The sequence below is a fragment of the Mixophyes fleayi genome, chromosome 3, assembly GCF_038048845.1.
Source record: "Mixophyes fleayi isolate aMixFle1 chromosome 3, aMixFle1.hap1, whole genome shotgun sequence".
NCBI classification, from domain to species: domain Eukaryota; kingdom Metazoa; phylum Chordata; class Amphibia; order Anura; family Limnodynastidae; genus Mixophyes; species Mixophyes fleayi.
This window is the reverse complement of record NC_134404.1, coordinates 179,751,009-179,777,669: the sequence shown is the minus strand read 5'-3', so window position 1 is coordinate 179,777,669 and position 26,661 is coordinate 179,751,009. Positions and strand designations below refer to the sequence as shown.

At 36.9% G+C, this 26,661-nt stretch overlaps 1 protein-coding gene across 1 annotated transcript in view; it reads left to right on the top strand.

Moving 5' to 3' along the window:
- The window catches only part of SIM1 (SIM bHLH transcription factor 1), a 63,742-nt gene that overhangs the window by 6,249 nt on the left and 30,832 nt on the right, over positions 1 to 26,661 (top strand). The window contains exons 3-9 of the mRNA XM_075200634.1: positions 14,380 to 14,462; positions 15,277 to 15,370; positions 15,772 to 15,876; positions 15,973 to 16,058; positions 16,636 to 16,835; positions 17,252 to 17,358; positions 20,879 to 21,026. Of these exons, the coding sequence (XP_075056735.1) occupies positions 14,380 to 14,462; positions 15,277 to 15,370; positions 15,772 to 15,876; positions 15,973 to 16,058; positions 16,636 to 16,835; positions 17,252 to 17,358; positions 20,879 to 21,026 (823 nt within the window). The remainder of the gene's footprint in view (positions 1 to 14,379; positions 14,463 to 15,276; positions 15,371 to 15,771; positions 15,877 to 15,972; positions 16,059 to 16,635; positions 16,836 to 17,251; positions 17,359 to 20,878; positions 21,027 to 26,661) is intronic.

The window sequence follows — 26,661 nt, the reverse complement described above, 5'->3', positions numbered from 1 at the left end:
TTATTGAGCAGATTCCAATGGAAGCTAGAAGCTTTTCTTGTTGGCGTCGACACTGTTGATTTCGTTGTTGTTTAGATTGAACAAATGCAATATTTACATAATCGTTAACGTTAAGTATTATCTACACCCAGCACACAATTCACGCAGTGCAGAAATTTAGATGTTCTAAATCATTGAAAAAGAGGACACTGCCCATAGGTTTGTCATGGCCGTCATTCACTCGTTAATTCCAGCACCTCCCTTCGTTTAGGTAAAGTTTATTGGCAACAGGTGCTGGCTTAGACATGAAAAAGAGCAGGTGACATTTTGGTCGGCACAGAACAAATTACTGTATTTGCTTTTTTCTACAATAGGGTAGATAACCAATTAAGCTTTGTGTAATATAATAGAATTCGTGACAATAAAATACTATTATCAGTGTACAACATTTAAAACTACATTGCACCCCCAAATAGTAAATAATATTCGTAACACGAATGTCTACAATAGTTGCTGCAATTATTTCCCCTATTTTATTCCTCCAGTTTATTTTATATTACTTGAAATCCTATATACAGAGGGCTGTCACTGTCATTATTTTTTTGATAACACTTTTAACATTCTGAGAACAGGTTTAGGATTTAAAGTGATTTTCCTTAAATAGCCGTGCTATGCTGATCCTGGATTATACTATTTTTGTGGATGAGTAAATAATTAAACCTATAAACGCTCAAAGTAATAAACAAATTAACAATTTGTTTGTAAGAGGGTATGTGTCTATATATCACAAGACAAGTTAGAATCTCACCTAAGCTGCCTCTATATTTTAAAATGTTGGTTGTGCCATACTTAATTCCACTCCGGGATCCTTTCCCTCATCTCTCCCGCTGAAGTCCATTTAATGTATATGAATGAAAGTGCATTGCCAGGTCAGACCAAACCTTTCTTTTGCAGTCATCTTTTACTAAAGGAGGATTTCCACCCCCAGACAAATGGTCATGTCTTTAGTTTGTTCAGATTTATTCTTTTACTGTAGTTATGCTCATCCTTTTTGTTTTAGCTATTCTCATTGTTCAGGGACCACAAAAGAAGCAATTTTCAATAGAATGTATCTGGAAATCAGCTGAACCACAGCACTGGAATGAAATAAGATGTCATTTTCTATATAGGGCTTAATTGCTAATGTGCAATCAGTCATGGAACACTTTTAACCTGATGTTGAAATACACAATTATATATTAAATATTTATTCCATGGAAATTAATCCAAAACAAATGGTGGCTCTATATATTTGGGGTTGACTTACTAAATCAAAAATTTTCCCCAGTTTTGTGAATTTGGATTTTCATCCAACCAACTAGGATGGACAATTTTTTACCAGTAACACCGACAACAAAGACAGCAACATAAAAAGCGTCAATCACACTGTCAGCAGTGTGAATGATGTCCTTCCAAGTTGCCGCCTTTTGTTTATTCGGAATGTACAGGTGATGGGTATAAGAGCTGTTGGAAATGCTGTACATCTAAATTATAGTATGTACATATATAGTCACTGTCGCATTCATGTTAATCGTTATTTTTATGTCGCTGTCTTTCTTGTCGGTGTTACTGTCATAGGGTATACGTACCCCACCCAATTTGCACATCTTGAATTATAACATTGTTTGGTCAGGAGCAAACATACGCCCTTTTTTTTGCTTTGCCTCTAACTTAGAACTAGGCCCTAAAGGAGGTGATGTAAAGGTGTAACTTCCCAACAGCTCGTAAGATCTGTATTCAACTTCATCCTGTCCAATCAGGCTTGGAAATCCCATTCTCTGCTACATTCCTGATTGGACAGGATTGGATCTCTAATACATAAAAACGGGTGGGATACGGAACAATGATGCTGATTATTCTGACAAGACTTACACCGAAGGACTCCTTCCCGACAAGGCTCCAGGACGACTGATGTGCCAACCGTCTGGAAGCAACTGCGATGAATGAAGAAGCTGCTGCGATTTGATGACATCACTGATATCCGCGACGCTGTTATCGGTGCTGTTAAGGGCGTAATGTAAGCATGAGGGCATGGACAATGTACTTTACAAAGCATTGTACATTGTCCATGTCCGCATACTTACATTAGCCCTTTAACAGCACTGATAACAGCGTTGCAGCTCTCAGTGACGTCATCAATTCGCGGTGACTTCTTCATCGTGGTTGCTTCCAGTCGTTTGGCACATCAGTCGTTCTGGAGCCTCGTCGGGAAGGAGCCCTTCTGTGTGAAGACGTCAGGTTAAGTCTTGTCGGGGTAGTCAACATCAATATGCTGACTACCACCTCATAAAAAGACCTAATCGCTTATGTAAATTAAAAAGTTACCTTATAACTGAGGATTAAAGCATTTGTAAAGTCACCAGTAAATACACACATGATGTAACCAAGTACCATGATTTTAAGTAGCTAAAACAAATTGTAATAAAAATAAGAGCATTCAAAAAATATTTTCATATTTATTATTGTGTATCCGAGACCTGATAACAGCTAGGGGAGCACCACATGGGTTAACCTAGCAGACATAGTAATGCAAAAATAAAAAAAATCTGGTCATGGGCTGGTAAATGTCTGTCAATAATTTGCTGGGTAGACAGAGCCACTGGAAGAACCGTGTACATGAGTACGACCTCTAGTAAATATGCAAATAGATAAAAAGCAAACTATATTATATTGTTCAAACCTAAAATCTTTTGCTTAAGTATATTACCATCTGAATGATGTAGCTTACTATTTGTCACAATAGACTTGTGTCAGTGATGGTGAGGTTGGGTGTATTATGTGAAGAATTACTAAAGAAGTAACTGTACACCTACTACTACTTCTGAGCTTGGTTGTGTCCTGTCCATTCAGCTTTGGAGAAACAATATCCCAGCCTCTTTTTCATCTTTTTTTATCTCCACAAGTGACAGGATAGGATGGAGGCAAATTCAGATCTGTTACTATGTTGAAAATGATCAGCTTTAGTATAACAATCCCTGTGTATGAAACATCACTAAAAGGTAAATACACAACATTTATTCTTTTTTAGCTACATTTTCATTATTTTATATATTACAAATCCATTATAGGACTGTCATGGTGTGCCCAAGGCTTTTTGTGCTGTAAAGCACAAGAACTCTGTTACATCTCTAGCATTTTTTTTGGGCCCCAAGTCTTTAATAATTAGATATAAGTTTTAATGTCCTTCAGCAAATATCATAATTTTTTTGAGTTCCACTTAATTTTTGTCTGCGCAACCTGACGCAGCTGTTTCAGGCAGCAAGAGTCGAGAGGGGCACACTTATGATGTAAAAAAAGGTTGATGGTAGTTTGTGTAAGGCACCATTTCATTTACAGCCTCAGGCAGCAGTATGGCTGGGCACTCCCATGTATAACTGATGTAGACCTGGACGCAGATGCCTATCAGGAAACGTATCTGTTGCTGGTGCTCTACCACTGGTTGCGAAAGATAAAGATGTATCCGACTCGGCATACTATGGAGAGTTTCTTTTTTTTTTTTAACGCAATTTACGCCTGTGTCAGCTCTCTGACAAGCAGAGTGGCTGCAAAATGCCTGCACCATCTATAGTCTTGTTTTATTGGTGCTGAAACATAAACAAATCATAGCCAAGCACGTGAGTGAGACCCCAAAATTGAAACTTTTATAAATGAAGTATATAATGAAAGACATTGTTAAATTGAGGCTTATCTTTACACTGTAGCATTGTTAAAATGTAAGCATGAAAAATGTGCATGTTTATTATTAATAATAATTTATAGCTAATAGTAATTACATTAAATAGTAATTCATTCCCCCTTATCACCACAAATAGTTATAACTACCCATGCTCTCCATTTAAAGTGTGGTGATCATACAGAATGCAGGCTGAAATTACATAGAACTGCCACGAAATATTGCAAGATAGGTATGTACATTACTGCAAATCCAGATGATTATTTCTCTAAAGAATGGAACAGTTACATATAGACACACTAGTTATTTCAGATCAGTAACATACAGGCATTGACATATAATTATATATATATATATTAGTCATCTGGTCTTATTGAAAGAATGTTGATTAGCTCCAATGCTGTCAAGGCAATGTATCTTTTTGGGAAGCTGATTTGGCTTACTACAGAACCAAAGCAGATACAGTAGATTTAAATGCGTCAATATTGAAATCAAGAACAATATTAACCTTAATTCCCATTCACCAGATTCGCCAAGGCCTCCAATAGCTCTTAAAGGTCCCACACCTCACTTTTACCACTTTCAAGCCAGCTGAGTAGGTGTCAATGCCCCTCCCTTGTGAATGTCCTTTTCACAGGACTGGGAAGTTTATGGGAGAGGATACCTGCTTGGTCAGTTTGAAAGCCATGGACCATTTGTGATATGGTACATCCAAATTAATTACATCACCATTTATTTCTACAGCACTACTGATTTCTGCAGCTCTGTACAGAGAACTCATTCATATCATTCCCTGCCCCATTGGACCTTACAGTCTAAATTCCCTAATATAGACACACACTCACAGACAGAGAGAGAGAGGGAGAGACTAGGGTCAATTTTGATAGCAGCCAATAAACCTACCAGTATGTTTTTGGAGTGTGGGAGGAAACCAGAGCACCCGGAGAAAACCCACGCAAACACAGGGAGAACATACAAACTCCACACAGATATGGCCATGGTCGGGAATTGAACTCATGACCTCAGCACTGTTAGGCTGAAGTGCTAACCACTTAGCCACCGTACTGCCCAAATTACACTTTCTATTCCCATGTTTACTCCTTCAACTCTAAATAAAACTATGGTCCTGATGTAGAATTGGAGGCAAGTCCAACTGATCAGCGCAGAAAGCACTTTTGGCCAAGGATATGCCTCAGTTTGCCCTCCAACTGAGATGGATCTTCCCCTTACACCTCTCTGCGCTAGAGAGGTGGAACGGGGAAGGTAGTTGGTGACCCTAGCAATGTAAAGGTGTGTTTATGCACTTTACATGCTATGCTGAGTTGAAAGCAGCTGCAGATAGGTCTCTAGGAGATGTATCTTTTGCAGGTGCTTTCTCCTGGTGCAGCAGACCTTGCTGTGTTTAAAAAAGAAGCACAAAAATAACTAAATTTACAAAAAAAGGTGTGTACCCCCTCCCAATCAGCATAACCAACTCTAGTGCTGTTTGGGGGGAGGAGAAGCACATTTTTTTAAACATTAATTTAATTATTCATTTATCTGCCTTACAGGGCTGCTGTGCCTGATATAGTTAAGTGTGTTATGCGCATGGGTCCATAAGGCACATAAAGAAGCATGTTTGTGCAATTTGCATAATATTCTGAGTCACATGGAATACTGTGTAAATTACTATATGGAATTTACACTTACGATTTCAGTGTAAATTGCATCCATCTCTACATCAGTCCTATAATGGTAGTTTTAGGTGGAGTTCTTTAGCTGTGGGCTCTAGAAACAATAGAAAAAGATTTACTAGAGGTGTCCTTTTCACCTGCTTTGCAATGCTCAGTTTGCCTTCATTTTGTTCAATGTGGTATTGAAAAAAACCAAATATTTTATCCCTTTTCGGACATGTGAATTATCAGGTAAGAGGCTAGCACTATTAAGTGCCAATGGAAGTCACTGCTCCCAAATGTTTTATCATAGATGATATTGAGCAGTTGGCCCTAGACAGCAGCTATGGGCCAAAAGTTATGGCAATCCCTAAGAAAAAAATCTTCCCAAAATGATGAGGAGAATGTGGTTGGAAAATAATCATTGATAACCACACACACAGGCCAACAGGGGCTATCTTCCATCTGCACTAACAGGTTGTAATAAAGCTGAAAGTGATCTAGTGGTTTGGCCCATGTGGCTAAACTGTGCCATCATTTTGTTTTTTGGGTTGAGCTGCAGAATTGGCCAGTGTGTGACAACTTTTGGTACTTGTTAAGTATACAATCACCACTTGACACTGCCCCTTTTAGTGCAGGGATTTGGTTATCTTGAGCATTGAACTGACTCCTCCCCTCAAGGGACTATCTACTGCCCTCCACCAGGACTGTGTGCCGAGAGACACAGGTGGATATCATAAGCAGGCACAGGGGATGTTGCGGGCTGACGTGGATACAGTCAAGTGGCAACCGCATAATTAACTAGTTCCCCAGTTTATTTACACAAATGTGCTTAACATTAGCTTCTCCCTGAGCATGTTATCATTATTCAAAATACAACAATGTGTTAAAAAAAAATCATCTCCATATTGTGGACTTACAATGTAACCACACCCCCCTAAGATATAAGAAAGACTCTTCTAAAGTAATCTGAATTGCGTCTCTCTACTTTGCAGTAAGAACCGTGATTTTCGTAAGGTATAAATTTCTTTTTTTATTTCACAATTGAATCAAAGTGGATGGATTTTTGTTCCCTGAGAGATCAGCATTGTTTAGACCCCATGGGATAGATGAGGTGTTATTGCATCTATGGGTCGCTTAAGACACATCATCATCTATTTATATAGCGCCACTAATTCCGCAGCGCTGTACAGAGAACTCATTCACATCAGTCCCTGCCCCATTGGAGCTTACAGTCTAAATTCCCTAACATACACACACACACAAATTAGGGTCAATTTGATAGCAGCCAATTAACCTATCAGTACGTTTTTGGAGTCACCAGGGCTAAAATTACTTAGTGTATAACAAAAAAGCATGGTGGTTATAGGACATTTTTATTCATTTCATTTTCAGTTTTTTCTGCTTTTTCATTGACCTAAACTGATGAAGTAACTTCTTGCTGCAATTAAGCTACTTAGACAGCAATGAGGGAAGAATAAAACCAAGGTTTATGTAACAAACAATTACCTTGTTCCAGACAAAAGTAACATTGATTAAGTCTGTTTAACCAAGGAAGTCACATTGTCAATGTGTCGAACCTACAATGTGATCTTGTGTTGCCCTTTTAATATGCAGTCTATTAAATGTAATTTCGCCTTCAGCTATGAAAAGTCTTGTTTAACCCTTTGTGCGCTACGCTTCCATTCAGCATAGATAACTTAATAAAAGGACAAATTAATTATCTTGACACTTTTATAGACCTGCTTTCTGACCAGTTAAAAAATATATCAAACTGGGAAAAAAGCCTCTAAGTCGCCACTGTGGCACAAATCATCTCAAAAACGCCCCCATATTTTGTAAGGATGGAACATTCCGTCCATGGCACTAGAATTCTTTCCTCTATCCAAGGAAACTCTGCTCCAGATAATAATACTGTTCAAGTAAATTCCTGGCACCTGAAATATTAAATATGTAATCTGTGACAATAGTGCGCACTACACAGTTTAAGAACGAACAAACGTTCATTCAGGTGGTTTCCATCAGAAGCCAATTTACGCCCATGGTAAGCTGGACTCCGGATCTATTATTGCTTTAATTCGAATCACTATTTTATTTCCCATATATCATTTTGGCTTGATTCGTGAGTATGATTCTTCCTTCTGTTACTCCTATGTCACGTTGTCATTTTAAATAAAAATAAAATAAATGATTATTTTACACTATTTAATACAACTAACTCATGGTTAAATATTCCATAACCATTTGCAATTGATAATGTGGTTATAGAAATCATTTAAACAAATGAAGACACTGACAGCAGGATTTGGCATCATGTGGCTCTAGAATTGTTGTGGAAGAGCTTGCCATGCTGGGACTTGTAGTTTCACACCGACTAGAGAGCCACACGTTACCTGCTTTGAATACAGCAAAATGTAATATAGTAAAGTGTGCGTAAAAGTGTAGTTCAGGAAAATATGTTCGTGTCAGCTTCAGTACATCAGCATTTTGCTGAAGATATGGTTTTCTAGAAGTTACTAATGAATTGCCTTACAAGAGTTTGTAACTGGGGATGAAATCTATATCGGCCCTTTGTAAGGAATTCATGTGAAGTAGCTAGATCAATTTCCCCTGTAACACAAACGCCGGGGATGAGCTTTGAGGCCGAGGCTGTCTGGTGCTCATTACTCATTCGCCAAGAACTGGCCTAAATGATGCCTGTGGGATTAGGTCAATTTTAGTGGATCTACTCCGCCTCATTTGGTTACTAATTGGTTTCTTGTTTTATAAATCGAAATCTCATTTTCAGGAAATTACAAAGACCGTGAAGCCAGTCCATTGAGGTAATCCACGGGTCACGCTGTATTAAAATGGAAATAGATTTCCACAACGCTGTAAAGTTTAAAGCAACAGTGACATCCCTGTCTGATTTCAGCATACAACGTATCCCTTGTAACTTTTTAAAATGGTAACATTTTAAATGCAAATAAAATAACTAAGCAGATGGCTACACACACACACGCTCACACTATATAGGTATGTGTATATATATATATATATATATATATATATATATATATATATATATATATATATATATATATATATATACATATACACACCGTCATTTATGGAGGTTTTTTTTCTAACATAGCGGCTGGAGTTATTCTATGCATAGTGTTATTTAGTTGTTTCATCCCCTCTCAGTAAGCTGCTTGATTCTATTTGGAGCTTATTATTTCGCCAGCCTCTCCAAATTACTAGGGGATCTTTAAATCTCGTTTTCAGTGTAATCCTGATGAAAGAGATGGCGAGTTTCCATTTATTTTTTAAATAGACTTAATCAAAGGATTTGTAGAATTTGCTGCGGTAGGTCAAGTGCAAAAATCACAGTGTAAAAAGAAAAAAAAAAAAGTTAAGTGTGCACATGCTACTCCTTTCCCCCGATTCCCTAAATTATTTGATCTACACGTATATAATGTGCATCGCTAACTCCTCAAATACGTTATATGGTGATGTCCTCGGTGGATATAAACACATTGGAAGTATTTATGCAGGTAGAGTCATAGAAAACGTCTAGTAATAAGAGGTGGTGTTTGAGAATTCCGTAGTAACAATTACTAATAATCCCCCCTTTACTCAAGTGTTTTTTATACTTAACTGTGATAAACATCTTATATTATATGACAGTGCTAATATAAGAGCTGGGGTGCTGATTACAAGTAGCAGCGGAGGCAGGTTTACAAGGGGTATAAATGAGAGGCATCTCTGCGTGAAGAAATAGATGGAGAAAGTTACAGTTGGCGTTAAACTGTAATGTGACTTGGTTATTTATTAACACCAAACGGTCGCTTTATTTCCTGTCTACAGAACCAAAGCAATTAGTCTGCTCACCTAGGATTAATAAACAACTATTGTCCCACATAAGAAAATATTGTGATTCTATTGTATAAAAGTATGCGGCCAATGCCTGATCACTACTTTGTTACTTTAAATGTATGACAACGGCAGAATGGGAATTTCGCAATTAAAAGATTTGTTATACGATACCTAATTGAAAAAAAATATTATATTATTACTATAAAAAAAAAAAAGTTAAATATATATATATATATATATATATATAAACACAAATAGAGATATAACTGGCAATCATTATACATTGCGTCTGTCTAATCGCTTCACACGTCCCTCATTTCCTAGTGACCATGTACAGTGACATTGGAAGTATCTACAAGGTGGTCTTGTAGGCGCATTTATGTTATGGAAAAGAGTCGTAGGGAAACATGAATAAAACCAGGAATTGTGAAAGGGATGGAAATAATGAGAGGTTTCCAGATAAAGCTAGGGAAGGTATGAGCCAGATGGCACAGTGAAAAGAAGCGTGTTTGGATAGTGCTATTGGGAGCCTTTGCATACTAAGCCCCTCTGAGCCTGGTCAAAGGGACAGGAGACACAGGCTGTCTCCCAATGTTCAGCTTTTATCCCCTCGCTAGTTTTATAGTGATCTGAATAATAATTGTGGTGGAAATGTTACCGTCCTACAAGTAAGCACCTTTTTATAGAGCTATCTGCCAGTTTCTTCAGGCCTGATGGGAGAACTGCTAGCTATTGTATTCTTTACAAAGGGGTTAACTGTTGTGTTAAATCACAGTTCTGTCAGTCTCAGACCAGTATAATGGCAGAGACACAGCACCGGTGACATTTAAACCATCTACGTAGAGGCGAACATCTAGGTGAACCTTCAGGTAGCCTGCTATGCTAAGGTGCAAATGTTGAGGACACATGCGGTTTATTGTGATGCAACGACAGCACGTCTAGAAATAGAGATATATTTGGTATTGTTTTACACGCTTACACTTGTAGTTTGCATCATAACACTTAATAAAAACAACGTAGGTTTCGTGTGTTGCATGCACATTTTTCTACAGTTTAGCAGAGCACTGCTGGTGATATCATTCCCCTGACCATAGACACTGCTTCACTCACATATGTAAATGTTGAAAAGCTAAACAAATATATTACTTCTACAAAATATTTCCAACGTGCCCTGTATCGTATTTATTTGATACTGCCAAAATATTTACACATATACTATTATATAGCGTATTTTGCCACCACAAAGAAGTAATGTTCTTTTCTGTCTTAATCTCCTCGATATAGTAAACTAGTTATTTTGTATGAAATGCATTATTTATCAATGATAGTCCCGCCGCAGTTTTTGCATTTGTACCCTCCCTATGCCTGCACATCTCCATTTCACTTTTGTTCTGACAAGTGTAGACCATTTAATTGATTATTTTGCATGCAATTAAAGTGTAATTGTATTTTGCGTAGAACTAAACACATAAGTACTAAATGACATCAATCCTCCTAATGCGCAACGGGTTACACCTATATCAGAAAGCAAATGTAGTTGCAGATAGAGATGAGCTATTGCATTAATCGTTTAGCAAATTATCCCAATTGGTCTGGATTGTCAGAGGAACAAGATCTTTTTCCAATTTGGCCACAAACGTTGGTGGCCAAACAGCACAGGAACAACTGTTCGGTGTTCAGTCTGTGCAACCAAATCATATGGGGGAATGTTAGTGTGGTAAGCAGATGACCGGGGAGATACCCAAACATCCACTGACTGGATTTATGAGCATGCCTGAAAATTATCTGGTCGAGTTTGACTGGGGTCAGACCTGGAAATATTGAGTCAATTTGCAGCATGTGCAGCTTGCTTTACTGTTTGGAAGAGAAAGAGGCACAGGTTGTATCCTGTGAAATTGGTTCGATGTGCATGAAATCTGAAATGGTTTGCTAAAATTTCCTTACATGGTAAGAAAAGGGAATTTGAATTCAGATGCAATCATCATCTAGCTTGTGCTGTGAAGGCTGCAGGTTCTTACCTAGTCTTTCTAATAAATCGGACATATAACGAAACTTTTGGTCATTTAAAGCAGTCCATACATGTTACAATCCGGTTGTTTGAAACGATTCTCGAACGGTCACACCTGTTAATAGTTTGTTTACACAAATTGCCCAGATCTCTTCAATGAGGACCGAACTAAATTACTGGATTGCAGTTAAAAATATTGCAGAATTTGCTCTGTATCCCTTAGAGGTAGTCCAACAATATTACAACACATCAATAATAGTCATTATACGACCTGACTCTCCAGTGCTGCACCTTGTTTAAAGATTCACCAATTTGCTAAAAAAGGACCAAATTAGTCAGTCAATGTACACGCGTGTCTAGCTTACATATTTGTCTGCATGCTCGTTAAAATCGGGAAAGGATACGTTGAAATAACCTTCAATTACCTTAAAATGATTACATTGGCCATTATCTTATTTAAATTGTAAAGCTGGCCACAAATAGCCCGATCCTGCCCCTTGCTCTGAGTCTCCTATTCAGTTACACATGTAGATATTCCAGTATGACTGGGTAATGTTACTGCGGTAGGAAGCAGGCTCCACACACAGAAAGACCACAACCAACTTGCCTATAAATACTAGATTGATTTCCGTTGGATTATTATTGGCCGCCATTTTTACTAATTAAACAGGTATAAAAATATCAATAATAAAAATACCCAGATTGGATGACATTTTGATTTGCTAATTGCCTTATAAAGAGAAAAAAACTGATCCAAAGCAACTTCACAGAATGGAGCACAGGTGCATGTTGAATATTCTGTGAATACAGTTACAGCTATTACTATAGTGTTCTGTAGATCACTCTTTTGTGTTGTGCAAACACTGTATACTTCATTAATGAAAATGCACCATAGGATGATGCCCAACAGGATGATGTTAAACCACATTTCTCTGTCTCCTTCCCATTCTGTAAGGGAAATTATACAGTATAAGCAGTACAAGAACATTTTGTTTTGTATGGTTCATAGTGATTTATTACATGTTTTTTTTTTTTTTGGCCCATAAAAATCCCATAGATGCTAAATATACAACCACAATTGTCCTAATAATATTTCCCAGCATCTACTGCAGTCCAAAGTTAGAAATAAGTTGGTCTTTCAGCGTTGAACATCCTGGAATAGTAAAATGGTTTTATGGGGTCACCATATGGTGATGTTACCTGAAAGAGGAGGTAATGCAATAATCATTCTCAGTTTTCTTTGCCTTACATAACCAGCAATTTTGGGAAAATATGTTGGATAATTACCAAATTGTTCTGCATGATCTCAATGTATGTTGCTAACATTAGAGACAGAAAGATAAATTTATTGCCCTGAATTTGTTGCAGACAAGTTTGAGAACTATTCCAAATTATAAGTCCCAACTTATCCTTTGTAGAACAAACCCTTTTATTGCTATACAATAAAATATACTGCATCACCAATCCCAGGAATAACCATCTCATTTATTTATTGTTTTCAATTTTATTTTCTCATTGAACCTATATTGTGCTTAATAAAAGGCTTTACATGAGCTCAAATTTCACTGGGCTGGTCCTAACAAAAATTGTAATTGGAAAATATTTATTTACACATATGAAGAACGGATGGTGAACTTTTTAATAATGAAGATGGACCAAACATAGAAAATGCATCATTCATTGTCAATAATCTTTCTGTAAAAATTCTGAGTTTGGACTTTGTATATTTACATTTGAATCAATGAGCCTTATTACAGCATCAGTTAGTGCAGGGTTTTCCAAACCCAGTCCTCAGGATCCCTAACAGTGCAGGTTTTCCATATCTCCTTGCTGGAGCACAGGTGTATTCATTACTAGCTGACACATTGTAACAGATCCACAGGTGGTCCTAATTATGTCACATGTGATCCGGATTTTCATATAGGGTGATGGCTTAATAAAGGGTGAGTTGTAGAAAGATGAATTGAGGAAAACCCATTTAATCTTAACCCTTGTATAGCCTTGCATTTAAATCTACTGAAAGCTTTAAACATAGAACTAACCATAAACCTTACTTAAGCCCAAAGCTGGCTACATACATATCATTTCTGTATAAATGACTAAGGCGCACACGTTGTGCATGGGATCATCTTGAATCAAATCCTACCTGAAAAAAAAGAAATGATTTATTCAAACATTACAATGGTTTAAAGCCTTTCAATGCATTGTAAAGTGGAAGAAATCCCCCACTGTTTAATATATTATAGAAGATGGTGTTATTGACTTTGCTTGAATTTCAGAACTTTACTACAAAACATATCTAGAAAAGTCTTGTTGCATGCTGCCATATTTATGTAAGTGCCCCTCAAACTCCTCCTGTCACTGAATTTATATAATAATAATTTGCATGGTAAAACTTTAAAAAACTTTAACATACCACACTTTAAAGAATCACATTCTAGAAATGCTGTAGAACAGGCCTCTCCAATCTGCGGCCCTCAAGATGTTGTGAATCTACAAGTCCCAGCATGCCCTTCCAGCTATCAACAGGTTGTTTACTGGCAAAGCATGCTGGGGCTTGTAGTTTCACAACATCTGGAGGGCCGCAGGTTGAACAGGCCTGCTGTAGAAGAAGGTGAACTACTGGCTTGTGTTTCCTTGAATGTTACAGAACCTTTGGTTACTCAGAAAATCATTTAGAAATAAACCATGCAGCTCTGTTTGTAAAAATGCCCCATATGTAGCAACACATGTTAAAGAAAATTATTCCTAATTTCTACATGTGTTATATAATTATCTTTGCTGTTATATACACATACATATATAATGTATATATATCAGTACCGCCCACTTTCACTTTGAGAGTCATTATTATTCAAGTTGTTTCTATTTTTACGTGAATACATTGATTTCTCTTACACAGAGTTTTACAACAAGTTGTTTCATGGATTGGGGTGTACGTCCATCATAAGTTATACATGTGACCATCTGCATTTTATATATGTATACATTAGTATCTTACAACTGTCATACTTTGTGTTGTTGCTAGCTGTCCAGACTGCTTGTGTTTGAAATGAATTGTATGAATGAAAAGCCCCTGTTTGCAGTGAGATAATGTAGCACATGACCTCTGTGTCCAGGAGTCCATATTCAGCTTTCTCACCACTTCTTCTATTTGTTTATGCATACAGGGCTTGGAGAAGCCTGGGGCCATCCCAGCAGGCCCAGTTCCTTTGATAATGTTGGTCGAGAGCTGGGATCTCATCTTTTACAGGTACTATATTTAGGGAAAAGTACTATATCCAATTAATGATTAAAGAGTGCAGACCTTTCAGTGAATCGTTAATTATCAACTGGTGCAATTTCTAAACTTCAACGTGTTTTACTTTTAGCCTCATTGCCATAATATAAAAACAAAGTTACCAATCCATCGCTAATTGTTATTTACAATTATTACTTCACTTACATTCAAAATATAGCTGTATTTTTATTAGCTGTTTAATACCATTTATTATCAAATCAAATTGTTGATGTATAAATATTAGGTATCGGGTTATGTAAAACATGGATATATGTACATTGAATTTTTATTGTAATACCTACTACCATAAAGCCTCATATTTCTTCTTACCATGTTGTTACTGAGTACAAAGTCTGGGAAATAAGATTGCAATTGAATGAGTGGTGTGTTTAGGAAAATACATATCTAATCCCCTGTTGTTACTTATATAAACTGTTTATCAGACACCAGTGAAGTGAGAGGCAGAATGGTCTGAAAAGTCGATTTCTGCATTGTAGTAGCTTAAAGCCACTTTCCCTGCTGAGAGTCATATATTTCCACAGTGTTTACAGGTGATAAGCTTTTGATATGTTAAACAATAGAAGATTAAACCCATTTCTTGGATAGCACTCTCTTGCCTAAGACCATGTTTGATTCAACAATGAGATGTTTAAAATAGAGGTGAAGGGACATCTGACCACTCTAGCGCTTTCTAAATGTAAATGGTATTTAAATTGCTGCACTCTGGGTATTCAGACAGGGGGAATGTGATTTTTCCATTTAGTTTATTTTCCCTTCTCCCACTTAGACCTTAGATGGTTTCATCTTTGTGGTGGCACCCGATGGGAAAATCATGTATATCTCTGAAACGGCTTCAGTTCACCTGGGCTTATCGCAGGTAGGTGATTGTGACTGTTTGTGTATGTACAATTACTCACACTTGCAGGTGTTAATGAGGGGATGTATGCTGTCCCTATTGTTATATCCAGACAAACATTGATAGATTAGCAGTGTGGAAGATTACACTGTGTCAACATTCCCAGATCCACTAGGAGAGCTGTAGCATGTTAATAACTGCATCAGTGATGTTTGTTTGTCTGTGTTACTCCCTTTCCCCCATTGACTTCACTTATGAAAATGGCATAAGATTATAACAGCAAACAGCCACCTTTCTATGTACAATTGGGTTAGTTTGTTATTTATTATGGTAATTCTGTATTTTTACATAAGGGATTGTACAGGTACATGTTGTTCATTTGTATTATTAATAGATACAATGGAAAACCTCTCCTTTTGTAGGTAGAATTGACCGGAAATAGCATCTATGAGTACATTCACCCAGCTGATCATGATGAGATGACTGCAGTGCTCACAGCCCACCAGCCCTACCATTCTCACTTTGTCCAGGGTAAATCACTGTCAGTCCTCCCTGTCTGTCTTTGTGAAGGCTCTGAGCCATGGAATACTTGGATGTACCAATAACATTAGTTTGCTTGTTTTGCAGAATATGAGATTGAGCGTTCTTTCTTCCTTCGGATGAAGTGTGTGCTGGCAAAAAGGAATGCGGGTCTGACCTGTGGGGGGTACAAGGTGGGCTACCAACAATAGTGGCACATTTACTAGTTTTTGTGACTTTGATTTGAATCATTAAAGCTAACTACATATTTTCATTACAAAGTATAGGGCCAGTAGTGTTACATCTGTCTTCAAATGTAATCTTATAAAGGCAAAGAAAAAATTTGTAATAACACTGCAAAAAACTTTTGAGAATTTTGAGCTAATACTTCCTAATGTAACTAAGAAAATTCAAAACATATTAAAGACTTATCTTCATCATACAATGTGCACCCTTAGAAATAAAATCAGATGCTCCCAGTTTTTAAGATACATTTTCCCATTTTGACTATAGCAGTCTAAATATGTTCTGAAGGCATTGTTCACTGTTGGACAATATCCTGTCTTATAGAAAATAAGAACCTCCTCCCCCACTACATGACTCATCATCATCAACAAATATATATATATATATATATATATATATATATATATATATATATATATATATATATATAATCTTCAGCTTTTGTGAAGTTGGCCCTATTAAATCAGTAAACATGGGTTTAATACAACAAGAAGGACATGAGATACTCATTTTTGTGTATTGCAGGTGATTCATTGCAGTGGGTACCTGAAGATCAGGCAGTACAGTCTGGACATGTCCCCTTTCGATGGCTGCTACCAGAATGTAGGCTTGGTGGCTGTCGGCCATTCCCTCCCTCCCAGTGCGGTTACTGAGATCAAACTTCATAGCAATATGTTCATGTTCAGAGCCAGCCTTGATATGAAGCTCATATTTCTAGACTCCAGGTAGGTTTGTCTCACTAAAATAGTAGATAGTAGACAGAACAAGTAAAAAATTACATTTCGTATGGTCTTGTCAAAGCGACGATTGTTTTTTGCCGGTTGAATTTAAAGCCATAATTGTAAGAATGATATAAAACTGCCTGGTTTTACATTTAATTAAATTGCCGTTTTAAATTCCAATGGCAAAATTGCTGAAACCCCGATGTGTTTGATATAATAGATTAAATGGAGGATTTATTTAAGTCCCAAGCTTGTTGGATTTAAGTCTTCCCCCACCCCCCCCACATCTGCTAGGACAGGACTGGAGGTAAGATAGGATATGTCAAGTCTATGCAAGTTACAGGTTGCTCTTAGTTTATGATCTATAAATAACAAAGGTGAATTTGAAATGTTCTAATTATGTGTTTGATCTTCAACAGAGTTGCAGAGCTAACTGGATATGAACCTCAAGATCTGATTGAAAAGACATTATATCATCATGTCCATGGATGCGACACATTTCACCTGCGGTGCGCACATCATTTATGTAAGAATTCTATATATACATTAATTCCCATCTATAGACAGCTTAGCTCACATATAGAGATGAGTGAGCCTTTGTACAAATTGAATGGTGCTGCAGAGCAGACCCCTTTGCAGAGGTGGAGATCCAGTAATAAATTCAGTGGGTTTGGCTTTTGCCTGTGGATAGAGCTGGTACAATGATAGTCCATTAAGCCTTCTTTGTGGTATAATTGGGGTAGGTTTGGTAACACCTAAGGCCAAATTCTACTGCTAAAAAGTGCTAAATTTTTCACCAAAATGCCGAATAAGATGAGTATTTTAAAGAATAACTTTGAAATCACATGACATGTGTAAGAGTTCTAACGGAGATTCAATTGCCCGTGATGTCCGCATGCCATAATGTCCGTACTTTGCCGGCAATTATGGTAGGCATTCCCGATCATTTTTCTTTGCACCTCTGTGAGTTGTGAGGGAAAACGGAGTGGAGATTCCAGCCAAAATATCGGAGTGAGGTGTGTCTGTGGACATTCCGGAGACACCATGCACCGAATTGAATCTCCCCCTGTGTGTTCATTTATTATCATGTACAGACTTCTCACCTGACACTTTTTTAAAAATTATTTGAGTGTAATTTATGACAAGTCTGTGCTGCACTATCAAGTGCTAATGCAAATTTTACTTTGTTGTGTCATCACATTTGTGCCTATTTTTACATTGTTGCACACAGCTTTATGTGGCCTTGGCAAGGTGGAATATTTGCAAATACGCAATTTTTTCTGTGCATGATGAGCAGATCTGAGCTTTTCATATGTATTAATGATCTAGTCACATTTGTGTGATGGTCTAAGTAGCCAAGATAAGATTTTGTTATAGAAGCAAGATAGTGACATAAGCAACAGGATGTGGAAATAGAGCAAATGTGAAGGTTTCCCCTACCAGCAGCAAAGGGCTTTATCATGTGGGAAGTGGCATTAATCACTACTGTAATGATGTGCGTTTGCTCATTTTTGGTACATAAGATAAATAGTGCTCACTGATACAGTGCAAATAAACCAATTTACTTAAATTAAAAATCCATAATTTGACACTTAACATAAATGCAGTCCTGTTGCCCTTTTACATTTAATGAGGGTGGAGATCCAATTTGGGAAGCAGGCAGTGCTTTTGCTTGACTTTACACCCCACGCACAGGGAAAGCATAGCAAGCAATGCAGGGGAAGTGTAGAAGACCATCTCAATAGATGTCTGTTCATGTTGTGTAGTGAAACTGTAAAAAGCTACTAATATGCTAGATTGCTAATGATGTGATGTTCACTAGTAATTGACTCACTTCATAGTCAATAATGCTTCTCTATAGAATAGTCAGTGGACATTGCATGTGTAAGAATTTTGCATATTAACTAATAGTTATTTATTAGCTAACTAGAGTTCTCTTGTGTAAGATTCAATGATTGCAATTTATTATTGGACAACCCAATTTATAATGTCCCTTCCTGGACTATAGTACCCAATGCGTTCTTACATTCATAGGCCAATTGTGCATAAAATTGTCTAATGACTTTTGTGTCATGAGCTCCTGTGTATAAGGGGCGAAGTAACAAAGTCAGGTGTAAGTGCTGCCTTCTTTCCACATGTCCCTTATCCTTAATTAAATTGAACATTTACAATTTTTGTTGCACAAATCTGTTCTTTATTCTGTCAATTATTAATGAGCTAAGCATTGGCACAACAGGTCTAGCCTTATTTTTCAAAAAATAGAGGGGGACTAGTACATCAATGAGGAAGTATAGGAAGGGTTACAAAGAGGGAAATGGACACAATGTTAATACAGATACATTAAAGTATGTAATAATTGATCAAAAATGGTCATAGATTTAAGTTGTACATAGCTATGTTATGTAGATGCTGTATGTTGAGGTTCCATTAAATTGAAAGGTGTTGGGGTCTCAGTATTTGGTGTGATCCATTACACATTCATACCATTTATTCCTTCTTTTTATTGTCCTATATATCCATTTTACAAAATGAATTGCAGTAGAGCTTTTGCACCTGTCTGTCTTTCTTGCCCCTGTCTTTTAATTTTGTGCCTTTTCAGTGTCTAGGGTCACCACAGCTCTATATTTACACTTCTGTGTTTTTGTTTATAAATATGTTCATTGATGTTCTCCTGCAGCTTCCCCTACATCCATCACTTGTGTAAACATCTCTATTCATTATTTTTGAAGCGGGAAAGATAACTTTGTGCAATCTGATATGTCCCATTAGGATATTCTGTATTATTTTTCAGCATCTTTCACCTTGAGTTGTTCTCTTCTTCATCATATAAGGAAGTGTGCATAAACAGTTAATACAATCATATATATATATATATATATATATATATATATATATATATATATATATATATATATATATATATATATATATTAGTGTGTATGTATGTGTATAGAAATAATTTTAACATTATAAAAACCCGTTATGAAGATTAGTCCATATCCACAGAATACATATTTAAATGGCACGTTCACTGTTTTTGTCTTATCTTTGTAAAGTGTAGACCTTATTTTGTATTACATCAGGTTCTTTTATCATGTAAGTAAATAAAGATTAAGGTATTGAGAAAATATGTGTAAAAGTACATTTTTTTCTTTTGCTTACCAGAGTAATACATTGCGATATTTATACTATGTATACATGCTTTTCTCAACATAATAGACAGCTACAAAGTAATTGAAAGAAAGAATCCATGATTGTCATCTTCTGTCTGTTTTGGCAATACCAAGAGCATTGTGTACTTTTAGAGGAAATATTGCATCCTGCTTGCTATTGTTATACTATAAATATACATTTCAATATACAGGAGTCTGTGTGAATTCGATTTGGATATAATTTATGTCACTTACAAGCTGCAGCTATTATTTTTGTCTCACAGCACATTGTGTGGAAATGTTATTTATTCCCAATCTTAATTCATAACAATTTATTTTAAACTCCATGTTTTAAAGGAAACATATAACTGAATTTGAAATATGATTTATCATATTTTTTATTTTACACATAAAATGTAACATATAGACCTAAAAATATATTGTCCTATTTGCTTTTAAAGGCTAAGCATAGCTTTTTATTTTTGAAATTAACATTTGAGTATGTATTTATTCTACTAACACAGGTAAATGAAAAATGATGTTGGCAAGAAACAGTGCCACCAAGTGGTCAAATTATCATGCAAATTAGTAAAATGTATTCCTGTCTTGCCAACCAATAACTTTTGACTGAAGCACCCCTTGCATATGGAAATACACATCATACATTGTTTAATAATTTCTATCTAATGGTGTAAACATGATTGTGCAGCGATGTCTCCAATATATCTAAATGACAATAAGAGCCAAGGAGGTAATCTTTCAAGTTCTCTCTTGACTGACCACATTTGATTATTAATGGCCATAATTCTGGCTCTGTGAATGTAAGGGGTGCTTAGCATACATTACAAACATACATACAAAGAATAAAGTAAGTCTTTACATTTCTCTCCACAGTGCTGGTGAAAGGACAGGTCACCACTAAGTACTATCGATTCCTGGCTAAGCATGGCGGTTGGGTTTGGGTGCAGAGCTATGCTACGATTGTGCACAACAGCCGATCCTCCAGACCCCACTGCATTGTCAGTGTGAATTATGTCCTTACGTAAGTAAACCTGGGCATCATTGTTTTCCATAATCGCTAATAAACAGTGTCCTTATTTTGCTAATGCTGTGCTGGTTTTGGCTGACGTTACCGAGGGAAAAACTCCTTTGTTGGTTCTTCATGGTTCACACGTTAAATGTATTGAGATATTTATATAGCACTTAAACAGCACATCTGGTTTTCTTCAGTACAGTACAGTTTGAGTGTCTTAATTTGAACCAGATTGGCCAATAAATCCATAAAAATAAAAGTGATGGGTTATTTTTTTTTAATCTATTGCTTATTTATAACAAGAGACTGAAGTTTGATGCCATTGATGTGCACTTATTTAACAAAAATCTGGCTCACGAGAGAATAGCAGCACTTTGACCATGATGATTTTCCATGGGAATATAGTATCTGTAATGTAACAAGACTTCTCTATAAGGCATATAAACCACATCTATGCTCAGCTGTTGTGGGAGTCTGCAGTGTCGGGGAACACAATAGTCTGCTCTATATATAACTAATGTTGTTGCATGCAATGAACACTGCAGGCCAAATGAAATGTATCTGTGCAAAAAAATAAATAAATTAAGGAAGATGGTTTCAAACACAATTATACCATACAAATGACATTAAACAAGGAAGAAACAAACTATAATCAGTAAAATGTGTAAGAAACATTTAATATAAATATTGAATAAAAATATTAGGGCAATTCAGTTAGCTCAGTGTAACACAGAAAAGCTTGTAGATAGTTTGCATGATCTGGTGTAAAATGAATAGCACTGACCTCCATGCTTTGCTCAGCTGCAGCTTCATTGCAACGGCAAGCATAACTGATATCTGCCCGTATATCATTTGCACACCTTCCTTGTTTATGGATCACTAAACCACAACAATTTAGTTTCAGATATGGACCATGACAGTAAAACACAATGTTAAGTGTTAAGTTGAAATTCCTCTGCAGCTCTGTTACAGAGTAAAGTATTTCCTCCCCATTTCATTACAGACAGCTGAAGCCCTTCCCACACGTTTAGCACACTGTCCTAATGGGATCTGCTACAAGACAAAAGCTGAGAGTGCAGTCATTTGAGCTGCTGTGAAATAACTGGCACTGTGCAAGTTTATGAATCCACCAATCTACATTTCTACTGAACAAGTCTACGATCTTGTCACTCAAAACTGCATGTTAAGTTAGAGAAGCATCTGCCTCCTAACATGATAGCCTGCAGCAACAGATACATTTAGTTAAGCATACACTCTTCATTTATTTAAGGTATATTATTCAACTTACTTATACACAGCCATCAATATATATGTATATATATATTGACTTTACTTGCTATTTAAATATCCATTATTTTATTATGAGAGTTATACTTCTTTTTTTTCACCAGGACTCTAATATTCATCAGCCAGTAGAATTAAAGGAGTAGAATTGGTGTATTAGATATATTGTATGTGCATTTATTAATTACTCCTCTGTTATCAGCACTCGCTGTATGCTGCAACTGCACTGAGTGAATAGCTTTCTCAGAGCCCACAAAACAGCAAGCTGCTGGAGGGACAGTGGTCAGTGCATGGTGGGCATGACTAGTGCTTAACTAGTTCACCGTCCAATATCCTTCTTCAAGAGGGAAGGAGGAAATGTTATATAGTGTATTAGGTGGGGCCCTCAGGTGGTGGGGCCGTCAGGTAGTGGGGCCCAGATGGGATATTCCTGTTATCCCACTGGGCCAGTCCAAAACTGGGCTTTCAAATACGGATACCTGGCATACTCCAGATCACCTGCTTTAAAGGACTCTGTTTATGAAACAAGCAAAGCAATATTTGCCCAGCTATCCCGTTACTTCATTTAAACATATCCTCTATATTGGGATGTCATGTATGCACTACAAGTGCTCAGCTAGTAGCATGCATGAAAAGTTCAAGTGCAGTCAGTTAATAATGTTAAATAATATAGTGTAAAAATCAGAATACATTTTACCATACATGATAGTATGGGAGCACAGCCACATCCATTGTGGGGGTGCCAAGTGCTTGCAAATTGCTTGGCTCTCCACGGTCCCTTCCCATTCCTTTTCCCTAAAAACACCCCTTGAATGCCATGCGCACCTACCACTGGTATATATGGTATTTAAAGGACAATTATCAGCATGTTACACCCCCCAACTGACCCGGGATTGGGACGGTGATACTGTGTCCTCAAATCAAGATTGGCACTTTGTGCAACTTTGCTTTTTTGAGTGGTTGAGAGACAGACAGGCCCAATTTTGTGGAAAGGACTCCAAGCTCTTCACTTAAGGCAGCAGAGCACGGGCAATGGTGGTATACTGGCACTTATGTAACCTTCTCACTGCGTTACTTTTCCATATGCATTCCTGCCAATATAAAAAACAAACTTTTAATCACTAGTGAAATGTTTTTATTTTTTTTTTCGAAAAGGAGATTGAGGTTCGGATTATGTCGCCCTGTAATTATCTGTAATGCTTTGATCAACGATTGAAAGTCCCGATGAGCATGCAGATTTATGTGTACACACCTACACAATTTACCTTTAGATCTGGGCTCCTCATCAGTCCTAACCATCTGCTGTAGAGATTGTGACTCTGTAAACTCTATGGAGATCTGCCTACAATGCTGGCCGTCAGTGCATACACACTTCAGAATTTGCCCGACATTGTTCCATCATTGATAGGGATGTTTAGTAAGTTTATAAAATCAAATCCAACAATACGATGTGTTTTGCTATAATAAAATATGATCGTGGTAGCGTATGCAGTAGTGCGATATCGGACCTAACAATTGTTTATTTTGTGATTGGCACGATAATTGGGTGAAAAACCTGTAGTGTGTACCCAGCTTTACACACTCTGACACTAAATGAACAAAGCTGTGTGTCACTCCCCTTCTCCAACCAATCAACCAAAAGGTAATGCTGACTCCATATATGAATAGCTTTATTCCTAACATTAGTTTTATTTATTTAGATTTAAGCTAATGTTATGAATGAAGCTCGGAATATGCTGACTCTGTGCATGAATGGATGTGCTGACCAATCAGAAGCATGGGAAAAAAATTCTACTGCTTCTGATTGGTTGGATGTGGAAGGAAAGTCTAGGTGACTAGTGGCTTTGATCACCACTAGTATGTGCATGGGGGGAGGAGTTACAGGAATTTTTGTTCTTTCTATTTTTTTTGTCATCTCCCTTTGGAATATGTTGGATGGAAGACATAACAGTGAGGACGAGGTTGTTGGTGGGTGGGTGGTACTTTTTGTCCATTATACAGGGAACGAAGTTCAGTTTAGTAAGCGGGCCATTATTTGACTGCTTCCTTAGCAACATCACACATCACTGAACACTGCCAGAGTTAACCTCATTGCACATCGTTGGTATTGTATTGCACTCTGCTGTTTAGTAAATGAACCCAGCGATCAGCATTGAGGAGCAGCAAGTAGCTATTGTAAATCTACACACAAAAGAGCACAAACATAGGAGTGGAAGGTACAAAATAAGACATTATAAGAAAAAGTTACGAAATTTATAAAAAAAATTAAAACCAAATGCCATAAACTTCGTAAGCTTATTACAATAAAAGACAGTGAAGTCACAGTAGCAAAGCATTATTTCTGCTATTTATGTGGGGGTAAATTTCATGGCTCACATAAACCCTTGTATGCTCGCTCCTGCATTCCACTATTCACCAAATCCTTCTGAATGGGATTAGTTGTTCTGATTAGAGAACAAACAATTCCATTCCAATGTAAGATACATGTTTTGTTTTCCCTCTTGATCTGCTCACATGAGTATCGCAACAGATCACAATCCTTTGTACTGCAGATCACCACAAGTTGCCCAGCTTAGAAAGCACACAGAGCTTGTTTTTAAAGGGCCTCTCGAGAACTATATAACTGAATGCAACAAATTGTGAGAATAAATAAATATGCAGAATGTGTGTTTTATTGGAATTTTTTTATATTGTCTACACAGCTTGGTCATTTTTTTTTCATACAATTATAATTGTAATGGAAGATGTTGACATTCTTTTACTCTGACTATCTTTTATTAACATTCTATAACATAGCATATAGCATATGTCAGGAACTGCAATTTTATGTGCTGAAAATGTAGGCAAATTTTTTATTTTCTCTGCATTGTATTGGTGTTTACCATATTTGCTAATATGCCAATTTACAAACCCGGAGGTTGGTACATCTCTTACATTACACTTAATTATATAACTGTTAGTAATGTGCAGAGGCCCATGTTGAGAAGTGTATTAACAAAGGTGGAAGAATATGCCAAACTTGCCAACTTTTAAAACCATGTGATAGGTGTAGAGAGCGTGATGTCCTGTCCCCTACTTAATTCCCCCCCCCCAAAATGCAATACATTAAATAGCTGGGGTAGGGATTAATGGTGCAATTGCGTCATTAAGCCCCGCCTCCACAAGTTTTTAGGAGCATAGCTACTTTTCTAGCAGTCCAAAATTCGGGAGCCTCCCGGAAATTCTGGCAGAGTAAGCAAGTATGGAAGATGCATCATATGTATTTTACAAGAAAATGCTTCTCTCGAATATGCAGAAATACACATAACGTCACTGTATGCTTTCATAACAAATAACGGAAACGCACAAATGTGTACAATATGTTTGCATACAAAATGTTTTTAACTCATGGTAAATTTTACCCAAGAGAATGTATATTATTTCCTACATACTTCTTCAGTCCTGGCAGAGGGCATTTATTTAAGGCTAAGGGAGTTGTTTGCTGCTCTTTGCTCATGACATCGTCACTCATCACCCCTTTACAAGAAAGTATGATGAACAGAGCCAAGAGATACAGCTAAGCAGCCTATTCACTGTAGCATCTGTGATTAATAGTAAACCCTTTTGATTATTTACAGTATTCTGAAAGCATTAGAGCTAGTGCCTGCATACTACATTATATCATTATTAGCTGGCTGTTGACAATAGCCCTGCGTGATAGCATATGTTGCTAATCCAAGGACTGCATATCACGGTGAAACACTGATCTATGATTTAGAATCATGGTTTCCTAACAACATTGAAATAATTATGAATTTGCTGTTTTAAGTTGGATAATTTTGATGTAGATATGCTGAGATGAATCTGTTTTAGGTCTATCTTTCCTAACGTAAGAAAGACCTTTTACTCAAAGTGACTGAGCTGTTGTTTGTATATTTTAACTGAACAAACCCCATCTACTTAAATGATGACATGATTCATTTTGAAGTGTTTAACCATGGTAGAAATAACAGGCATTGATAGTAGTACACAGCAATAAATTAGCACTACCTAGTACAAACTATCTAGCAATAAACAACAATTACTTATGTGTTAAGGTGGGCTTAATTAGGGTCTGACCACATTATTTTCTCCAGTCTTCTTCTTGCTGTCATCTAAAATGTTCTCAGTTCTGAAGTGTGTGGAGAAAGAAGAACTTGAGATCAATAGAATGTTCACAGCAGCACATATTAATTCAGTTAGTGCGCTGATCTTGTGGAATGTAATAGCCTGAGCATGTATGTAATTATATAAGTGAGGACAGGTCTGTATGAGACAGGGGCAGTGCAAGTTGGAAGCCAAAGCCTGAGACATAGTGATGTCAAACTCTTGTTGCGGCAAG